The sequence below is a fragment of the Primulina eburnea genome, chromosome 13, assembly GCF_022965805.1.
Source record: "Primulina eburnea isolate SZY01 chromosome 13, ASM2296580v1, whole genome shotgun sequence".
NCBI lineage: Eukaryota > Viridiplantae > Streptophyta > Magnoliopsida > Lamiales > Gesneriaceae > Primulina > Primulina eburnea.
Window position 1 is genome coordinate 24,739,090 of NC_133113.1, and position 21,467 is coordinate 24,760,556.

Sequence of the window (21,467 nt, forward strand, 5' to 3'; positions counted from 1 at the left end):
TTTTCACTCTTTTTCCCAAACCCTTTTCTCGGTTATATTCTGAAGCTTCTGAAGAATTTCGTTCGTATATATGTATATATATATACGTTGCATGATTTCAAAACGTGGCCTCTTCCTTTTCAAAACACGTCTCTCGCTCGGGCGGACATAAATTTCCGCCCGGGCGAGCAACTCTCGGCCCTTCTGCGCGATTCAGTCTCGCTCGGGCGGACAAAAACTTCCGCCCGGGCGAGACACTTTCGGCCCTCTTGCACTAGGCACTCGCGCTCGGGCGGTTAAAAACTTCCGCCCGGGCGCGCCATCTTCGCCCAACAATTTAGTCTTCTCAAATTAATCTCAAAAATGGTCCGGGTTATAATCGTGTCCACTAATAATCAATAATCTCCGATTAACATGATATAAAATCTTGGGCATTACACATATACATATCATGCAGTAGTGAAAAATATCGTAACCAACATACATTTCATGTTCGTGGTAAAATCGTAAGCATAATCGTGACCTGTCAAAACAAATTAATAATCTTAGCATGCATCATCATATCAACATATACATGTTCATATTCTTAACTTGAATTTCGTTCATCAGCTGTGACTTTCGTATTATCATGTCATTTGATGGATCCATCTACGTATAACCGAGGTACCAGGTGGCGGAGGCATCAGTGACGGCGTTACCCGTCCACTGAGCCCCAACCTTTCGTGTCATTGTGCCATCGTCTTAGTCACAACCAACTTTCATCCTTAAAAAATGTGTCATCATATTCACCACTTAAATAAAAGCATGCAAATACATAATTTTTCCTTCAAACCAAGCATGCAACATATTTATCATATTTTTGTAAAATCATAAACATGATGCATAAACAGTTAAAAACATGATAATATTGTGCTCAGGGCGCTGCCATGAATAAAACTCACCCCGGAGTGCAAAATGACTATTTTACCCCTGGACACCCAAAATGACCACTTTACCCCCAGACCTCAAAATTTCGACCCGAAGCTTACCAAACTCCTTAAAACGTCCCAAAACATATTTAAAAGTATATTTTAGACGTAAAATTGAGCTCATTTCACAACTTAATCGATTCGTTTTAAAACTTGGACTGGAGCCCCGGTTTTAACCCGAATCGAACCGAAACTTAACCAACATTTTCCCAAGCCTTTACCACACCTTAACCTAAATCTAACAGCCCATAAAAATCACACAGCAACCCACTAAGCCACACGAACAGCCCCTCGAAGTTGCTGGAAAATAATTCTGCACTTATACCCTCAAACCCTAATCACCTTAATTCGTAGTTTGCATACCCTAGACCTAATGCTCGCTTACCAGCCTAAGAACAGCCTCACCAAGACCACCCTAGGACCCCTCTGAACCTGCTGAACCCATGGACCCATCCCCATGCTCACGGAGAAGCTCCCACACTTACTAGCCACCCAACAAAACACACCCACGGCCAACCCCGTTTCCCCCGACCCCAAGCGGTTCCAAGGGAAAGACCAGCAGGTGGTGGACCTCCCCTAGCCTTGGTTGGACCCTCTTGGATCGAGCCTCGGCGTGGTTCAGCCCATGCCTGACCGAACTCACCCCAGCCCTACACCAAAGTCACCCGAAACCCTAGCCACACGCATGACCCCATCGGCTTTCACCAAGAGCTGAGTGTTCCCTAGACTCCCTTCATCATATCGCCTTAAACAGAGCATGTTCGTCCCTAGACAACCAAAAATCGGCAGCCCCCTTGCAACCTTCCTTGCAACCTTTCAAACAAGACGTGAGTTGTGCACCAAATATATGCAAGCTCATGTCAAAACCTTTGTAATATGATGCTATATACAAGACCAACGAAATTTGCATGCAACAACCAACAATGACAGCATATATCATGGTATAAATGATGAGAAACAGTGTACATAGCGTGCCTTGATGTATTTTACGCAAGAAGGTCAAAAAAACGAGTGTCAGGGAAATGTCGGAGGAATTTTCTTGAAAGAAATTGCTATGGCCGATGGAGGCTGCTATTTCTCACGTGAAATGCTTCTGAGTGGGGGAGGTAGGTGGCTGATGCAAGCTAATTATGTTTAGGGTTATTAATATACAATAATTAAATAAGTAATCAAGTGATAATGGGCCCTAATTGGGATTTAAAGAGGATTAAAAGGGTTTTGAGCCCATTAAACTTAAAAATAATTCCAACAAATCCAAACGCACTCCCGAAAATATAAATTTTAGGTGAGTTTTTGAAAATGTTGCCTGAACCCTCAAAAAGTCCTCCGATTCGATAAAATTTGCGTACCGGATAAAAATAAAATCACGCGGATAAAAATATCCAATAAAGCTCATTTTTTGAAAAATACACTTAAAAAAACTCCATATTGATTAATAAAAATTAATCCCTTCATAAAATATTTTTTCTGATAAATCCCCGGTCTTCGTTCGTCGTTCGATCGCGAAATACATCTAGAAACCATAATGCATGAACTTTTAAAATATCATGAAATAAATCCCTATCATGCAATAATTATGCATTAAATACATAAAAATAAATAAACATATATTTCAAATAAAACCCTAGATTACATGCGTTTATGTTACGTAATTTAATTTCTTGGACCTTATATATTGCATGATAGGATTCATTTCACGATTATTTTAAAAGTTTACGCATTAGGGTTCCTATGTGCATTTCGCGCTCGATCGAGGAACGGAAACCGGAGAATTATCAGGAAAATTATTTTTTATTACATGTTTAATTTTTATTAATTAATAGAAGGTGTTTTAAGTATATTTTTTCAAGAAATGAGCTTTGTTGGGCATTTTTACCCGTCTGAGCATATTTTTAATCGCTACGAAAACTATATCGAATCAGTAGACTTTTTTAGGGCTCGGGCAATATTTTCAAAAATTTACCCAAACAAAATATTTTTCGAGAGTGCATTTGGGCTTGATGGGCCTATTTTTAAGCATAATGGGGTCAAGACCTTCTTTAAACTTTTTAAAATGAAAATAAGGGCACATTATCTTGTGTTTAACCATTTAAATATTACCCTAAGCTACCCTAAACCTAACCCTAAATATATTCAGCCGTCCCTCCCCACTCCAGCAGCCATATTCACAAAAAAATTATAGCTGAAAGCTTCGGCTCTCTTATTTCTTGCAAGCAAGATTCCTTCCCCACTCTTCCGGCGTCTCCCTGACGTGGAATACTTCAAGTTTTCAAGCATAATTCTTAAAGGCATGCCATGTATCCCTTCTGATAGGATCGGTTAGGGGGTGAAAGAGTGATTAGAAGGGAGGTTGAATAAACACTGACGATTTTCACAACCTTTTCCAATGAGTCTGTTTAGTGATAAACTGAAACTCGGGAATCTTGTCAGTCGATATCAATCAGTTAACAGTAATAGTGCGGAAATAAACTGACTGATAGATAGAATAAAAACTGAAATAAGAACACACAAGATTTTACGGATGTTCGGAGATTTCAATCACCTCTTCTATCTCGAAGATAGGATATTAACTAAAAACTTTGATTAATACAAACAGTTGTACAGACTCACTTCAGTTTTGGACTCAACAATGTCAAACTGAAACTCTTAGTCACAACACAGTTTATAGTACTCAACTGAACTGAAATAACTTAGCACAACTGATCTTTTCAAGATCTAGTATTATAACAATAACAGTTTGTGCTAATAAACTCGAAGTATAGCTTTTAATGCTATGAGTGTATATGATAAGCGTGAGCTTTGAAATCCTTAGAATATGAATAGAAAGATTGCAAAGATTTCAACAGAGTAACAACTCAGTTAATAGAATAGTGTTCGGTGTCTTCTCATCTGTTATTCTCTGTTTTTTATAGGCTTTGCTTCCAACGGTAACAATGAATGTGATTTGAATCTTTATATCTGTTGTTTGCCACGTCAAGGTTCATCAGACAGTCGTATTATGTAGCATTTATGACGGCATTTTTTATGTTCTTTGTACAATCTGTCGGTGGTTGAGCTATGTCCTTTTCACTGATGACGTGTACAGCTGAAAGATCAGCTGATAGGCTATAGCTGATAAGCTCACAACTGTTTGTAGCAACTGATCAGCTGTGGGGGTCCGGACGCTAATCAAGTTCTTAATCATCATTGGGACTAATTAATCAATTAGAAAACAGGGTCTAAATTTTTTTTTAAAATAATACGGAACGTATTAACATAAAAACATATATACATCTCAGTATATAAAAGTACAAGTCCTGTACCACATACATTTATTCAACTAAGGTTTAACATCTAATGTCAATTGTCCAACCCTATCTCTAATCCAAGTCCGGAGCCTCCACTCTAATCACGATCTCTCTCTTCATCTTCATGACCCTGAACATGTCCCACCTGTTGTCATGTACACATACAGACAAGACAACAACCAGATAATTCCGGTGAGAATATAATCCCAATATAAATCAACGAAACATGCAATCATATAAACAAATATAAGCATGTAACAGGAAACAGCAATATGTATCAAAATCTGAAACATAATCAATCACATATTGTCGACAATACTCGTAACTCTACAATTCATACTAGACTCAATCCTAGTCTAGAGATCTCGATTTCCAGATGTGGGCATTTCTATATCGACCAACAGTAATAGAAAAGACTTCAGTTCTATCCACGTCGATAAGGTATCGATCACTAGTAATAGAAGAAGCTATGATTCTATCCACATCGGTATAGTATCGATCACCAGTAATAGAAGAAACTCTAATTCTATCCACATCGATATGATATCGATCACCAGTAATAGAAGAGTTACAATTCTATCCACATCGATACGGTACCGATAACCAGTAATAGAAGAAGCTACATTTCTATCCACATCGATGGCCAATCATCCGGTGACAGACTTTGGCACTATCTCCAATACACTATCTTGTGACATCGTGCAATGTGCCCGTGGTGATCCCGCCACTATCAGGTACTTCTGTCACAAGATTACTCGTCTAATACCTGCTATCTATAAGTCAAGAGAACAAGTACATCAATCAAATCAATGCAAATATCAATGCAATAAAGTAAAGTATGTGATTTAGGGAAACTCAAGTCTAAACCGACTTAAGTCGATCTCCCAGTACCACATTGACTTATACATTTCGTTTGCAGTCACGGTCTGAAGCAATCTCAGTTTTGAACTCAAGACTGTCTTTGTAAATCTGAAATGACATACCAGGAATACTAATATCAATATTCCATTCTCCATTCAATACTGAATCTAGTTAATCTGGATTTAATTCAAAATCAAGGGTATCACGATACAATCTCAATATCCCCGTCAATACAACATCACCAGATAACAGTTACAATCCATAACCAATATCCAATATAATCTATAATCCAAATCCAATTCAAATATGTCTGGTATAAATCAATATACCCTAAAAATTCAAAACAATTCCATAATCAATCTGTTTCTCAATCTGACTTCGATTCTATGACGTCTAACATGTCAAGAACATCATATATGAATCATATTCAATTCTGACAGTAGCATAATTTCAAAACATGTCAAAACGTAGCAAAACTTACGTCCAGTTGTAGCCTACGTCGATAGGAACTCAATACTGCAGTCAGATTCAAAATCAGACGGACGGATTTTTCGTAAATCAAATTGTAAAATCAGATTGCGAAGTTGGCCTCGGTTTTCTTCTTTTCCTTCTGATTTCTTATTTACCTTCGTGTGTGTGTGTGTGTGTGTGTGTGTATATATATATATATATACAATCGTGCATGCATCAAGGCAAATGGCGCATTCTACGCGCAACACGTCTCGCGCATATACGCGACCTTCTTCCGCGCATATGCGCGAGGAATTCTTAACAACTCTCGGGTACCCTCGCGCATGTGCGCCGATACACGCCGCGCAGATGCGCGAGGGGTTCTGCCTACTCCGCGCATATGCGCCACATCAAGTCGCGCATATGCACGAGGCTCATTTCCTCGCACATACATTTTCACACGCGATCTCATTTCGTGTCCGGATTAATCCTCTCATAATCATATCAAATTATAATCAATAATTACAGATTACTAGGATTAAATTTCCGGGCATTACATCAGTCAGTTGCATGCGTAGTTCAGTCAGCTGGTTCAGTTGCCTTCGATTGTCTTGGCATTAATCTTCAGTAGTAGGCAACCGATAGTTTGTGTATATTAGATTAGTTACTATCAGTCTTCTTGATCAGTTAGTTCAATCTATTAAATGCTCAGTTTGTCAAACTTTCGAAATTCAGTTTCCAACAATTTCCCCCTTTTTGGTTTTTGACAAAACTTAGAAAAATAAGAACTGATCTACTGAACTCATTGTAGATAAAATAACTATTTCAATGTATAGATTCGTACAAAGAATGAAGGAATAAAAGAATATTCTAACTGACTAAAATAATCTTCAAAAATTCTGCCAAATACTTCAACCTCTAACCGATCTTCTATTTCTTATCTGGTTGTTGATCAGTTAGTCGACCGGGTCTCTTCTTCTGCTGATCTTCTTCTATTTCCCCTTTTTTGTCAAACACATCAAACTTCTTGGATAATATTTGAACATCCAAGGATACGTTTTATACAGAATTTATCAAGATTTTTTGCATCAAATCCATTCTTTTTGAAACAATGTTTGCCAAAAAATCAAGTCGTCTTGAAAACAAGGCTTGAGTTTGGAAGTGTGCTTCAGTTGATGCTCTGTCCCTTTTAAGATCATCTGTTTTGAGAAATAGAGAATTAACATCCTTTGTGATCTGCTGTAGTTTTCCCATAATGAACTGCTTTGTAGAGTCGATTTTCAAAGTATGTAGCAATTGAGTTGACTTAATGTCAGAAATGGAAGTCATCATGCGGACAAGGTCGGACTGAATGGCTTGAATTTCATCGAACATAGATTCAATTGCCATTGTTATGCCAGGGGACTTAGCTCCAGAGGTTTCTGGTTCTTGCTCCGTGTTTTCTTGATTAAAAACCACCAAGGCCCTGTCAGTTGTTTCAATTTCATCATTAACAATTTCTAGAACATCGTCTGATAAGGCTTCCTTCTGAAGTTCTGGAGGAGAGGAGAGATTTGGATCAGCAGTGGTGCTTGAAGGCTCTTCAGTCTGTTGATCAGCTGAGACAGAGACTGAATCTTCAGTTGGTTGAACCACTGAAACTGTTGTTGGCTCTTCAGTTGGAACCTTTTCAGTTTCTGTAAAAACTGCATGTTCAGTCGATTAAGCTAAGAATGTTGTGAAATGAGAAAACTTAGTCTGGGTAATGGCTTTGTGAAGATATCTGCTGCTTGTTGTTCAATTGGTATGTATTCTAGTCTGATTGCTTTCTTTAGAGCATGATCTCTGATGAAGTGATGTCTGATATCGATATGCTTGGTCCTTGAGTAAAGAAATGGATTGTATGTTATTGCAATCGTGCCTGTATTATCACAAAAGATTGGTGATTCTTTTGCAATGACTTCATAGTCTTTCAGTAGTTGCTGAATCCAGAGCAGTTGGGCACAGCAGCTTCCAGCAGCAAGATATTCTGCTTCAGTTATGGAAGTTGCTATGGATGTTTGCTTCTTGCTGAACCATGAAATCAGTCTGTCTCTAGAAACTAACATGATCCACTGGTGCTTTTACGATCTAGCTTACATCCTGCATAATATGCATCTGAATATCCAACTAAATTGAACGAAGAATCCTTAGCATACCATAAGCCCACATTTTGTGGGCCTTTAAGATATTTTAAAATGCATTTGGCAGCTGAAAAATGCGATTGCTTAGGATCTGCTTGAAATCTAGCACACATGCAAACAGAAAATACAATATCAGGACAACTAGCAGTTAGGTACAATAATGAACCTATTAAACCTCTGTAAAGTGTCGGCTCAACTGATATTCCCCCTTGATCATTGTCTAGTTTGATTGATGAACTCATGGGAGTACTTGCAGTTGAACATGTTTCTATGTCAAATTTCTTAAGCAATTCCTTCGTATATTTGGCCTAACTGATAAAGGTATTAGCCTATAGTTGCTTCACTCGCAAATCGAGAAAAAATGTTCAGTTCACCCATCATACTCAGCTCGAATTTTTCATGCATTAACTTGGCAAATTTCTCACATAATTTGGGGTTAGTTGACCCAAAGCAATATCATCAACATATATTTTCACAAGTAAAATGTTATCATTCTTCGAAATTTTGAACAGAGTCTTATCAACTGATCCAAGAGTAAAATCGTGATCAGTTAGGAATTTTGAAAGAGTTTCGTACCAAGCTCTTAAAGCTTGTTTAAGTCCATGTAAGGCTTTGTTCAAATGATAAACATGATCAGGAAGAGAGTGATTGATAAAACCTGGTGGTTGTTCAACATATACTTCTTCCTGCAACTGACCATTCAGAAATGCACTCTTCACGTCCATCTGGTAGACTTTAGAGTTCTTGAATGATGCAAAGGCAAGGAACATTCTAATTGCTTCCAATCTTGCAACTGGTGCATAAGTTTCATTGTAATATATTCCTTCTTCTTGCCTATTTCCTTGTGCTACAAGGCTTGCTTTGTTGCGCACAACTGAACTATGTTCGTTCAGTTTATTTCTGTATACCCACTTTGTACCTATAATAGTTTTAGAAACTGGTTTTGAAACTAATTCCGGACATTGTTATGGGTAAACTAATTTAGCTCTTCTTGCATGGCATTTATCCTGTTAGGATCACCAAGAGCTTCATCAGTTTCTTAGGTTCCAGTTGGGAAACGAAAGCTGAATGAATAAATAAATTAATCATATGATTTCGAGTTCTTACCAGATCAAATGGATTACCTATCACAAATTCTTGTGGATGTGATTTCTTCCATCTGTACTCAACATTTGTTGCATCCATCTCAGCAACTGCTTCAGTGGACAACTGAATATTTTCTTCAGTTTCAGTTGGTGTTGTATCAGTTGGTAACTGAGTATTATCATTTTCCTCCACCAACTGATTATCAGTAACAACTTTTTGTTCAACTGATTGATCCAGCACTTCTGGTTCTGGTGTTTGAAGGATATTTCGATTAATGTGATTCCCCTCTTCATTATCATCCTCCAACCTAATATATGTAAAGCGGTCAACTAGCACAACTGGATCAGTTGGCTTATCAATTAGCACAGATTCATCAAATACAACATGAATAGACTCTTATATATTCAAAGTGCATTTTTTAAAAACTCTGTAGGCTTTACTAACTAATGAATACCCAAGAAATATTTCTTCTGCAGATTTAGCATCAAAAGCTTTTAGCTCCTGGCAGTAGAAGTGTCAAACTTTAATATGTGTTGTTTACTGGTAACACAATGCTCACAAAAGGGTAATGACACTTTTTTAAGTCCCGGTAGTAGCTTTCGTTCTGAGAGAAATTTCAACTGTCTTTATGACATATGCCCGAGCTTTCTATGCCATAACACCATTAATTCTTCTCCTGAACCAATTGATGCAACAACTAGTTCTGTCTCTTTGTATGTTTCTCCCAAAAGTACATACAGATTTACAGAAACTTTTTCCGCCTTCATAACCACAAGCGCTGTAATGCCCGAATTTTCATATAATATGGCAGTAGTTGTGATGGTTCTTGGCTTTACGTTATGGTATGAATGGTAATGATGTTATAGAATGGAATAGATAATGGATGGGTAGAATCAAATGTGGAATTTGAGCTAAATAGGTAATGGAAATGCATAAACGGTATGAAAAATATGGCACAAGTTGTGGTTTTTAGAATAATGTTTTGTATATTGATCCAATTGATGTGAGGCCACTTCCATTAGAAAGATAAGACATAAGACTATAACTTTCTAGTTTTGAGTTTTGTTCAAATCATTAGGGAAGATGAGCCAAAAGCGCCCCGAAGTGTGTCGTGCGTATCGTCATTCCTACATTGACACATGTTGGGAGATTGAGCATAACTTTTTATTCAGAACTCCAAATGACATGAGGCTAATTGGAGATGCAAGCCAAGACATAGGACTACAACTTTCTAGTTTACCACTTTTCCTAATTCTGAAGGGAAGAGGCGTTTCGGAAGCGATCTTTGTAGTGGATGTGCGCAGAGTGCGCGCCCGTGCGGGTCTTGTTCAGGAAAAATGGTGTTTTGGCCGAGAGTTCCACGCCCGGGCGGAAAAAGATGTCCGCCCAGGCGGCCAACGATTTTTAAAATGCGTGTTTCCGAGATTTAAATGATAAAATAGAAGAGTTGGTTCACTTTTCTCTCATTTCTCTCCTCACTTCTCGATTCTTCTTTCCAAGGGAAGCTAGGGTTCTCTTTTTCCTTCATTTGTCCCTTTGATTCTAGCTACTTGTTGGGTTTTTGGAGTAAGAGCAAGATCATTTTGGGTTCAAAGAACTAAGGTAAGCTTGTGAGTTTAGTTATTGTTGGATTTTGGTGTTGAGGAATTTGGAGATTGTGATTGTGTTGTTTTGAATTTAAAATGGAATTGAAGCCAATGGCAAAGTAAAGGAGCTAACTCTTTAGCACGCATGTTATGTGTTTGATAAAATTATTCAATAAATGTTTTTACGGCATATCACGGTTAAGAAATTTACGGATCTTGATTCGAAGCAGTATTGAATTAATTATGAATTTTGTACAGAAACAGCTCTGTTTTGATAAATGATCCGAGTTCTTGAGTTATAATAGACTTCATAGGTTCAAGACTTCTCACCTACACATTTCGATCTTCTTTTGATAATATTTGAAAGGTATGTTACGGTCGGTAACATACGAGGTAAAAGTATCATTTTTATTTTAAATTGAAAATTTGATGGCTTGATGAATTACTTGTGATTTGTTGATGATTGATCTTTTGAGATGAGCATATTATGATATTGACTTGATGAGATTGAAATGCATCATTGCATTGCATATTGAGCCATTTGTCGATTCAGATTTGATATGGCGGAGGTCGCCTTGATTTACTAATTTCTTGGATGTATGGGGCTATAGTTGAGTTGGCATAGTGTATGCGTAGGTCGCTACTATGGCCTGAATACTCTCTATAGGCGCACCATAGTCTTGGGATTGTAGAACACAACACACCACCTCGAGTAGATGAGTCGGTGGATGTTGTTGGGGGATTCTCTTCCCTTGGGTACCCTATGACCAGATGATTCACTTGATCTTGAAATTTATTGATAGTCCACAGCTTCGAATTATGCATTGCATTATATTGCATCTTTATGAATTTCATATGAACTATTTGTCATTTTAATTCTCATATGTTATTGATTGTATCATACTGGGTTTATACTCACCGGCACGTCGGCTACCTCTTGTTTTCATGTGCTTGACGGTAGGTGAGGCGAGGCTTGGGATGCCAGAGTCTAGTTCCAGGCGAGGAGACACGAGTTAGAGTGGGATTTTCGGGTCTTAGGAGCTATTTGATGATGTTTGGATTATTTTGGTTCACTACTTTATTTTGTCATGTAAAATTTATATTTCAAACATTTGTGACCTTTAAATTATTTTGACGATGTTTATGTGGATTGTGAACCACAAATTAAGTATTTTACTTAATCATTGGGTTTGTTATATTTATAATTATTAGTATTAGATGTCGGACCCAGGGCCCCACATTAGATGGTATCAGAGCGTAAGATATTTGGGAACAAGGTAGATTGAGTCAGTTTGAATTGCTTGATCCTGTGATATATTTGATAGCATTTCATTGTGCTATAATGTGAAATAACTGATTATAATTGAGATATTATATTGTTGAGCTTTATTCGAGATTTTTGAGATTGTTGAGTCTCAAGAGCCTAGAGATGATTGATACAAGATTGAGATGATTATGATGTTGTGATTTTATATGTGTTTGATCTATTTTATATCATACATGGCTACTCGAGGTAGAGGTCATGGTAGACCTAGACAGGACTTACCAGTGGCCCAAGATCAGGGCAGTGATACTCATACTCAGATGGATATAACTCCGACTCCGATGGAGATACTATTAGCCAGATTTCAGTCTTTGCACCCACCGATGCTGAAGGGTACAGAGAATGCATTAGAGTGTGAGAACTGGTTGGAGAATATGGATCAGTTATTTGAATATCTTGAGTATACAAATGATCGTAGAATCAAATTAGTTGTTCATCAATTATTGGATGTTGCTAAGAGTTGGTGGATAATGACCAAGAAAGATTTAGAGGGTCGAGGTACGATTGTTACCTGGGATATTTTTAAATCTGAATTTTATCAGCGTTTCTTTCCTACCTCTTACAGGAAATATATGGGAGCCGAGTTTGCAAATTTAAAACAGGGAAATCTGAATATTGAGGACTATGTTGCTAAGTTCTCGAATTTACTGAGATTTTCTCCTCATGTAGCATCCGATGAAGAAGCTAAGGCCGATCATTTCATAAATGGTCTTAATCCTGATATATTTATCCTGGTTAATACTGGAAGGACTAACACTTTTGCTGAAGCTCTTGATCGAGCCAAGGGAGCTGAAACTGGAATCATTAGGCAGAGAGGTTCTCAATATTCACAAAGACCCCAACAGCCACAGTTCCGACATCAGTTCAGACAGGGTAATACTGGCGGTAACAGTGGCAACATAAGAGAGCAGTTCAAGGCTAGAGGCAAACAATTTAAGAGGCATGGCAGTAATTTTTCGAGTTCTAGTGGATCGAGACAGTCTGGTTCAGTTCAGAGTACTGGTTATTCAAGTCCGACTTGTGGTCAGTGTAGTGGTAGACATTTTACCAATCAGTGTAGAGGAATCTCGGGAGCTTGCCACTTGTGTAACCAGGTTGGACACTATGCTCGAGTGTGTCCTAACCGTGGCAGTGATATATCTCAGACTGGCGGATCATCGAGACAGACACCTCACCAGAATCGTCCGACCCCTATAGTTCATTCTTATCAGCAATCAAACCGGACAGATCAGAACAAACAGAGTGGTAGCCACAGGGTAGGACAGACATCAAGATAGCATGCTCGAGTTTTTGCACTCACTGAGGATGAGGCACATAATGCTCCAGATAATGTCATTGCAGGTAATTGTTTTCTCTCTGGTTATCCTTCTTATGTTTTGATGGATACTGGTGCATCACATACTTTCATAGCTGAGCACTTTGTCACATTGCCTTCGTTGCGTTCTATGCCATTATCATCTACATTATCTATTTCTGCTCCACTGGCAAAGTGATGAGGTCAGCTGAAATGATATATGGTTGTGAATTTCGTTATGAGGATAATGTTATTGAGCTTGATTGTATTGTATTGGAGATATCTGATTTTGACTGCATAGTTGGCATTGACACGTTGAAAAGATACAGGGCTACTGTAGATTGTTTTCAGAAGGTTGTTAAGTTTAGACCTGATATGACAGATCACTGGACGTTCTATGGTAAGGGTTCTCGAGCTAAGATTCCTTTTATATCTGTATTGTCCATGAATCGTTTGTTGCAGAAAGAAGCCGAATGTTTCTTGGTTTATGCAATTGATATTTCAAGGTCAGTACATAAATTGGCAGATATTCCAATTGTCAGTGAATTTTCAGATGTATTTCCAGATGAGATTCCAGGATTTCCTCCAGTCCGAGAGATTGAGTTCAACATTGAGTTGATGCCAGGTACACAGCCTATTTCTAGAGCTCCTTATAGGATGGACGCCAATTGAACTAAAGGAACTAAAGGAACAACTTGAGGATCTATTGGCTAAAGGATATATAAGACCAAGTGTTTCAACTTGGGGTGCTCCGGTTTTATTCGTGAAGAAGAAAGATGGGTCTATGAGGCTTTGTGTCGATTATAGACTGTTGAATAAAGCCACAGTAAAGAATAAGTATCCTTTGCCAAGGATTGATGATCTCTTTGACCAGTTGCAGGGTTCTTCAGTATATTCTAAGACTGATTTAAGATCCGGATATCATCAGTTAAGAGTTAGAGAGACAGATGTGCCAAAGACTGCTTTTCGTACAAGGTATGGGCATTTTGAATTTTTGGTAATGCCTTTTGGGTTGACCAATGCACCTGCGGTATTTATGGATTTGATGAACTGTGTATTTCAACTGTGGGTTGACCAATGCACCTGCGAGGCTTGGGATGTCAGAGTCCAGTTCCAGGCGAGGAGACACGAGTTAGAGTGGGATTCTCGGGTCTTAAGAGATATGTGATGATGTTTGGATTTCTTTGGTTCACTACTTTATGTTGGCATGTTGTAAATTATATTTCAAACATTTGAGACAATTAAATTATTTTGACGATGTTAATGTGAATTTGTGAACCACAAATTATGTATTTACTAAATCATTTGGTTTGTTAAAATTATAATTATTAGTATTAGGTATCGGACCCGGGATCCCACAAGCGCACCCTTCATAATTTTCATGATCATATTCTCGATACGAGTTTTGCACCCGATGTCATCCAATTGCCCCAAGGACAAAAGATTTTTCGTCGGTCCTTTCACATCTCGTACCTCATGTATGGTGCGAATGGTGCCATCAAACATTTTAATTTGATAGTACCGACCCCAGCGATTTCCAAGGCATGATCATTTCTCATGAATACAGATCCTCATGAGATTGGTTCATAATGATCAAACCATTATCTCCGAGACTGTCACGTGCCACATTGCTCCTGAATCCATAATCCATGTGTCACAAAATTTGTGCCTGCCTTCTGCAACAGTTGCTGCTTCGCTGAATAATATTTCACCAACGCCTGAAGTACTGGCCACATTTCCTTGAGAACTTTTCTCGATACTCGTACACTCTTTCTTGAAGTGCCCTTTACCGCCACATTTAAAGTAGTAAATATTTTTCTTCTTACTTCTTGACTTTGGTCTACCTCGTCTTTGGATCCCACTGGAGTCACGGTCCATAAATCTTCCAATTATCATCGGTAAAGCCTCTGCCTGCTTCGAAGTTACCAACCTATCTTCCTTATTCTTGCGTCGGCTTTCTTCTCCGAGAACCGCAGTTAAGACATCATCAAATTTTAGAAAGCCCATAAGAATATTGTTGGTAATGTTGATGATAAGTTGATCGTATGAATCTGGTAGACTTTGAAGTAGAAGCTCCGCACGTTCATTTTCCTCTATTTTATGCCCTATGGAAGTGAGTTGGGCAAATAGAGTATTTAGTGTATTTATATTGTCGGTCATCGATGAGGATTCCGCCATCCGAAGAGTATAAAGCCTTCTCTTTAGGAAAATTATGTTGTGTAGCGACTTGACCTCGTACATCTTTGTCAGAGTATCCCATATAACTTTGGCTGTTTTTATTTTAGAGATACTTGACAATACTTCTTCTGCAATAACCAAGTGTAAATTGGCAACAACATTATCATTCATCTCATTTCACTTTCCATTATCCGTAATTTCCACTGGTCTATCTCCAATAGCCGCCAAGCAGTTCTCCTTTCTTAAAACTGCTTGTATCTTTATTTTCCACAGCATAAAATTGCTTTTGTTGAACTTTGCTATCGTACCTTCCCGCCATTATGTCTACAACAATTTAGTATACTGAACAAAATAATCTCGCCTTAATAAAAAAAGCTCAAAAAATCTTTTCTGATGTGGAAGATCAGTCTAGGCTACAACCACAGAGGATACTCAGAATTTTAAGATATTTTAAACCAAGGCTCTGATACCACTTGTTGATCCCACTTGCGGTAATTTGAGATAATAAACCCGAAAATAAAGAATAAACTGGACACCGAGATTTACGTGAGAAACCCCTAAAAATTATAAGGGTAAAAACCACGGGCAAGATGAAAAGATTTCCACTATAATATTTTATGGTGTACAACTCACTCACTGTGTTTCCAAAGAGAAAACACACTCTCTTAATATAGGAGAACAAAATACCTCACAAATATTATAGAACTAAGCACTTAAATGCTATAAGATGAGAGAAAAATTGAAGAAATGATGATTTCAGAATGAAGAGGGGAGCTCTATTTATAGAGCCCCTTGTCCGTGTGACGCGTCTTACATCTTTCCACGAAATTTCCTTCGTCAACATTTTGCCTGCAAAACGTGTTAATAATTTTGTCCCTACGTCCCAACCTCATTCAATGTTTCTCTCCATTATTGCCGACATATCATACCCAAATATTTTTTGCAACCATCTATATTATTCCTTTTTTTTTTATCAAAAAGAAGTTTCAAATATAAGAAATCTTGATCGAAAAATAATAAAAAAAATCGGCTTCAAAATTGGTGGAGGACATAAAATATTTGATATTAAAAATTTGAGTTGAAGGGTTAGGAAATTCATCTCATGCGAGATTCTAATTCATCCATAAACAAACAAAATGAAAAATTGAATAATCATCTATTACATATATATTACTAGTTTCGAAGATTCAAAGGTGAGACTTGAGAGGGGGCGTTGAAAAGTCAAATATTTGAAGGTGGAAGTCGCGATTAATCAAAATTATCTAGTAAAGTACCGCAATATAAAATCAAAATAAATTAGTTAATAAACACAGATAATCTATTTATCATCAAAGAATGGGTTGTACTACTTCTAATAATCAATTTACATGGTTTTCATATTTCTGATATCAGGTTTCTGCTCATCATTTTTTTTCTGCAAAATAATTAATTAATTAATCACCAAAAATCTAAATCGCTAGCCAATACTGCAATCTCCCAAAACCTATAAAGTGTTTCGAAGTTCAATCTTCTATCTATCACCACTGACGGATGCATTTAGCTCCGAGCATTTTCTGAAGTATTATGATGGTGAGATAAATATAAGGATAGCTACTTACCATAGTTAAATCATCAAGATTTTTGCACTCAATCTTTCACACGATGATAATAGAATGATGGAAGTTTTTATGATTGAATGTATCCACATTTGAAGAATCGACCGATATACACAGCAAATCACATGACATAATAGGATAATGATTTCGAAGATGATAATAGAATGATAGAAGTTTTTCTAATTGATTGTATCCACGTTTGAAGAATCGACCAATATACACAGCAAATCACATCACATAATATGATAATGATTTAGAAATTGATAAAAGTACAGAGCAAAAAATAGGATAGAAGAGAAGAAATTCTGATAATGAGTTAAGACAAAAATTTGTGTGAGACGGTCTCACGGGTCGTATTTTGTGAGATGAATCTTTTATTTGGATCATCCATGAAAAAATATTATTTTTCATGAAAAAATATTACTTTTTATGCTAAGAGTATTACCTTTTATTGTGAATATCAGTAGAATTGACTCGTCTAACAGATAAAAATTCGTGAGACCGTCTCATAAAAAATCTACTCGTGAGTTAATTAGTAGGAAAAACCAATAAAAGACCTGTTTAATTATATGTTAGTTAAATTATTATTTAAAATAATAATTTTAAAAAAGATAAAATATGGTATTTACGAGATTTTCCGCTTCCTATATTTTCCGTTCCCACAAATCCGTCGCTCAAAACCCTAAATCTGCGTAATCAAGTGTAGAAAATTCCCAGCAAAGCACAGTCCCTACCAGCGCAACCCACACGTCCCAGCATCCATCGCCGTCCTGTTGCCGGAAGCGTTGCAAAAACCAGAAATTCTGGGTCGAAACAACGCAGCTGAGGAGAAATTTGGCGCTTCATTTTCGGCTTTCCGTAGAACTACCACCCTATAAAACTAATAAAGGGGTACACATTTCAATTAACGTTTATTTCTCGTCATTTTTCTAGTTGTAATATTTTTTGTTCGTAAAATCAATTTCTTTCGTTCAATCCCAAATGAATATATGATGTTGTAGGTTAGGATTGTGATATGAGCAGGGAAAGGTTCGAAAGCACATCAGCAGCAAGTCTTTACAGATCGGACCTTTTTAATCACTTTAATTATTTCATTTTTTTCAGAAGCAGCTGAACGAATGTTTAAAAACACCTTCCAGTCTGGTTTCTTGTCAATTCTCTACAGCCTGGGGTATGTTGTGTTTTTTAATTTTTTTTAGCTTGTATTGCTTTTTTACCGCTATGTTCTAATTTCTGGTTATTGTCACACTTCAGGAGCAAGCCTTTACAGATTTGGGATAAAGAAGGTAGAGTTTTTTAAACATTTTGTTCTTTGTTTTCCAGTTGTATGTATGCAGTCGAGAAATTATGCCTTTTGCAAATTTCATACTTAAAGGGGTTCTTTTATGGTGACAGCAGTTTATTCTTCATCTACGGAATTCATATCTGTATAGATGTCTTCTCCTATGTTCTTTGTATTATGTTTAAATCAAATTACTTAAGGTGACGAACAGTAAAATATCTTGCTTTGAAATGACATTATTTTCATTTATATACAATTCCTATGTTTACATGAAAAATGCCTTTTTGTGAAAAACGTGCTACAGAGCCGGCCACATCATGCTTTGAAACATTTTCACCAGTGTACGCTCAAATAGGTTTTCATGGTAGTGGAATAATCATTTTGTAATTTTTTTTTATGTTTAGCTATAGTTTAATGGGAAAAAATATCTTTCAGTCACTAATGGCCAAATCAAGAGATTGCAAGATGATGACATACAATCTAATGTCCTCGAAATAGTTGGATCCAATGTCCAAACCGCGTATATTACTTGTCCTGCTGATCCAACTGCAACACTTGGTATCAAGCTACCGTTTTTAGTCATGATTGTGAAAAACATGAAGAAGTACTTCACATTTGAGATTCAGGTTCTGGATGATAAAAATGTTCGTCGAAGATTTCGGGCATCAAATTTCCAAGTCTGTGAGTTATTTTTATACATTTTAGGATTTAGGATTAATCACTCAGCATATCGCCTGTCCTTTTATTTCTGCTTTACTCATTTATTGTTATCTCTGCTTTACTCATTTATTGTTGACTTTCATTTGTGTGGTTGATGTAATTATGTAGCTCAAGTCAATCATAAGGTGATGTTCTTTTTGTTAGAAAATAACATTGATAGTGTATTTTTTAATTTTTTTTCCTTGTTTATGTTTAATGGCATTGTATTTGTGCCAAGACCCTAGATATTTGAGCAGCATATAAAGCATGGGTATCTTGTATTTGTTCCATCAAATCTTAGATGGTATAAATTACATCTTGTAAAACTCTGGGAATGAAGGTCTGCTCTTATTGTCATGGGGTTCGATGAATTCACTCAAAACTTCTGAAATCTGTGGCAAATAGTTAGTGTGTGCATTTTAAGTAATATATCCTTGATGTTCTATCTTGTGCGTGTATTGTTTCTGATTGATGTGCTTTTTTTTCATGAACTTCATACTTATGGTATTATTTGAAATCCCAAAATGAACGACGAATGTGATTTATATGTTTCCCATGCTAAATGACAACTTGAAAGAAAACAACAGTGACCTTAGAGTTCTATGCATACTTTCCGCTTACACACATTTCAATGTTATGAAGGCTTGCTTTAGGATGGTAACGAAGGATGTTAGACATATTTGCTAGACCATTGATACCATGCTTCTATCTGTATTGATTAGTTGGTTTGCGGCTTCATTATCTTTGTTGAAGTGTAATTTGCAATGTGTTTATTGAGATATTAATGAATACTACACTTGGACACCAATGCAGCGCACAATTCGGATACAGAATAAACTTATTTTCAAAGAACATGTTTTATGACATGTATGCTGTTGTATACTCTAATATTACACATATGCCGCATGCTTTGACTTAGCATTTCCATATGTTTACAATGCCACATGCTTTGACTTAGCATTTCCATATGTTTTCAATATAAATGCTTTTTGTCCATATGTTTTCAATGTTTGTGTATCGAAACTCGTAATTTCCTCAACAAAGCAAAAACTATTACAAATGCATTTACTTGAACTTAGAAGACTTTAGAGCCCATTACAATTTTTTATGTTATTTGAGTAACTCGATAGTTGAGGAAAGATAGATAGAGGAAATCTGTTTCCATGTTTGTTCTCTATCAGATTTTGAAAAGAATGGAGAAAACTTGCAGAGATTATCAACCATCATATTTTGTTTATATAAAGCTTTGACATCGTGATTTTTGTTACAGGCAGTAATATTTTTCATAAACTTTTTTGATAAGTTAACTAAATTGTTCACGTAGAGATTTCCAAGAGGCTGGTGAATGAATTATGTTTTGGTGATTTAAAGTTGACGTACTCGCGTGTTTCCATATACTCGATGTTTCTCTCTCAGGTACTGCCATTTGTGGAGAAATATTTGTGTGTTCTTAGATTGTGAAGTATTCACGTCCACTGCAGGCTGTCACTAGAGTTAAGCCTTTTATTTGCACCATGCCATTGAAATTGGACGAGGGATGGAATCAAATCCAGCTTAACCTTTCAGATCTGACTCGACGAGCTTATGGAACCAACTATGTGGAGACACTGAGAGTTCAGGTTCACGCGAATTGCCGCCTGAGAAGAATATACTTCTCTGATCGCCTATATTCAGAGGAGGAACTCCCACCAGAGTTTAAACTGTACCTTCCCATGCAGGTAAGTTTTGTCATATGCTCTGCAATCATCGTGCATCTAATCAATGTTGGATTCTGAAACTCATTCTTTTTTTGCATTGCCTTTTGCAGAAAGCCTGAAAGATGTATGAAAGTTTAAAGATCTTGGTTAGTAACTAATGTTTGGTGGGATACTTCCTTCGTGGTGAAGTGAAGTTAAGTTGAAGATTTTGGCCAGTTTAGTTTCTGATGCTCCTTGAAAGATATTCCAAGACTTGTTTACTATGGTTCTTGTACAATGGTTTGATGTTATAAAACCCTGTTAGAAATTGCAGTTATGCGACAGTTAATGCAATATGAGCTTGATTGATGTGATATGATTACGATTTGAAGTCAATTATGTTGTCATTATTCTATTGAGATGATGTGGTGGGAGGAGAATTAGTAATTAATTAATAATATTATATTTGGTGCAGATGCCATAGTGCTGGGAATATCAGCATTAAGATTCTTTGTAGAGATTTTTAGTTCTGTTTCGGTGCTTAAGTTTACAGAAACTTTGGTTTTACAGCCCCCAAGTACTACTACCAAATCTGAAATATTTTTATACAGGATACTGTATACTAACATTTTACTCAGACTACAAACAAGAATTTATGCAAATAAGACAAATATTTAGGTGACAAAGTCGAAGTTTCTAGTTTTATAAGAGAGTGATGGCGAGTGTTATACAAAGTCGAAGTTTCTAGTTTTATAAGAAAGAACGATGGCGACCTTTATTACACTTAGTAAATTATTGCGTCATCTTATTTCGATTGTGATCAATTAATTGGTTGGAATGAATTTCGATTTGGTACGAGAATTCCAGTGTTCAAAATTTGAGAGTTGGTTTATTTGCATTTCTACGAACCAAAACCGAACAAATGTCATGCACAAACCGAATCAAATCATGAAAGCTGCAGAGTGGTTCCAGTTTAATCTGCCACTTGCACAAAAAAATCAATCTTAACATGTGTTCACGAACGTCAATGTCATTACAGA

The 21,467-nt window shown here is 36.8% G+C and overlaps 2 protein-coding genes across 2 annotated transcripts; both read left to right on the top strand.

The window, feature by feature from the left end:
• The first annotated feature begins 13,195 nt into the window (after positions 1–13,195).
• On the top strand, positions 13,196–13,897 carry LOC140810388 (uncharacterized). Its single transcript, XM_073168256.1, has 2 exons — positions 13,196–13,622; positions 13,878–13,897. The coding sequence occupies exons 1-2, from the start codon at positions 13,196–13,198 to the stop codon at positions 13,895–13,897; spliced, it is 447 nt and encodes a 148-aa protein (XP_073024357.1).
• Positions 13,898–17,394: 3,497 nt separating this feature from the next.
• LOC140809566 (uncharacterized) lies at positions 17,395–20,823 on the top strand. Its single transcript, XM_073167236.1, has 6 exons — positions 17,395–17,661; positions 17,875–17,941; positions 18,025–18,056; positions 18,488–18,729; positions 20,233–20,469; positions 20,559–20,823. Exons 2-6 carry the CDS (start codon positions 17,889–17,891, stop codon positions 20,565–20,567), a joined length of 573 nt encoding a protein of 190 aa, XP_073023337.1. The 5' UTR covers positions 17,395–17,661; positions 17,875–17,888; the 3' UTR covers positions 20,568–20,823.
• The last annotated feature ends 644 nt before the right edge of the window (positions 20,824–21,467 follow it).

What these genes read in the sequence shown, in the direction of transcription:
- LOC140810388 (XM_073168256.1), top strand. Translation starts at nt 13,196, where the DNA reads ATGAGGTCAGCTGAAATGATATATGGTTGTGAATTTCGTTATGAGGAT. An exon ending in CAACATTGAGTTGATGCCAG is followed by an intron (nt 13,623 to 13,877) that starts GTACACAGCCTA and finishes GACCAGTTGCAG; the next exon opens with GGTTCTTCAGTATATTCTAA.
- LOC140809566 (XM_073167236.1), top strand. Translation starts at nt 17,889, where the DNA reads ATGTTTAAAAACACCTTCCAGTCTGGTTTCTTGTCAATTCTCTACAGC. An exon ending in TCAATTCTCTACAGCCTGGG is followed by an intron (nt 17,942 to 18,024) that starts GTATGTTGTGTT and finishes GTCACACTTCAG; the next exon opens with GAGCAAGCCTTTACAGATTT. An exon ending in ACAGATTTGGGATAAAGAAG is followed by an intron (nt 18,057 to 18,487) that starts GTAGAGTTTTTT and finishes AATATCTTTCAG; the next exon opens with TCACTAATGGCCAAATCAAG.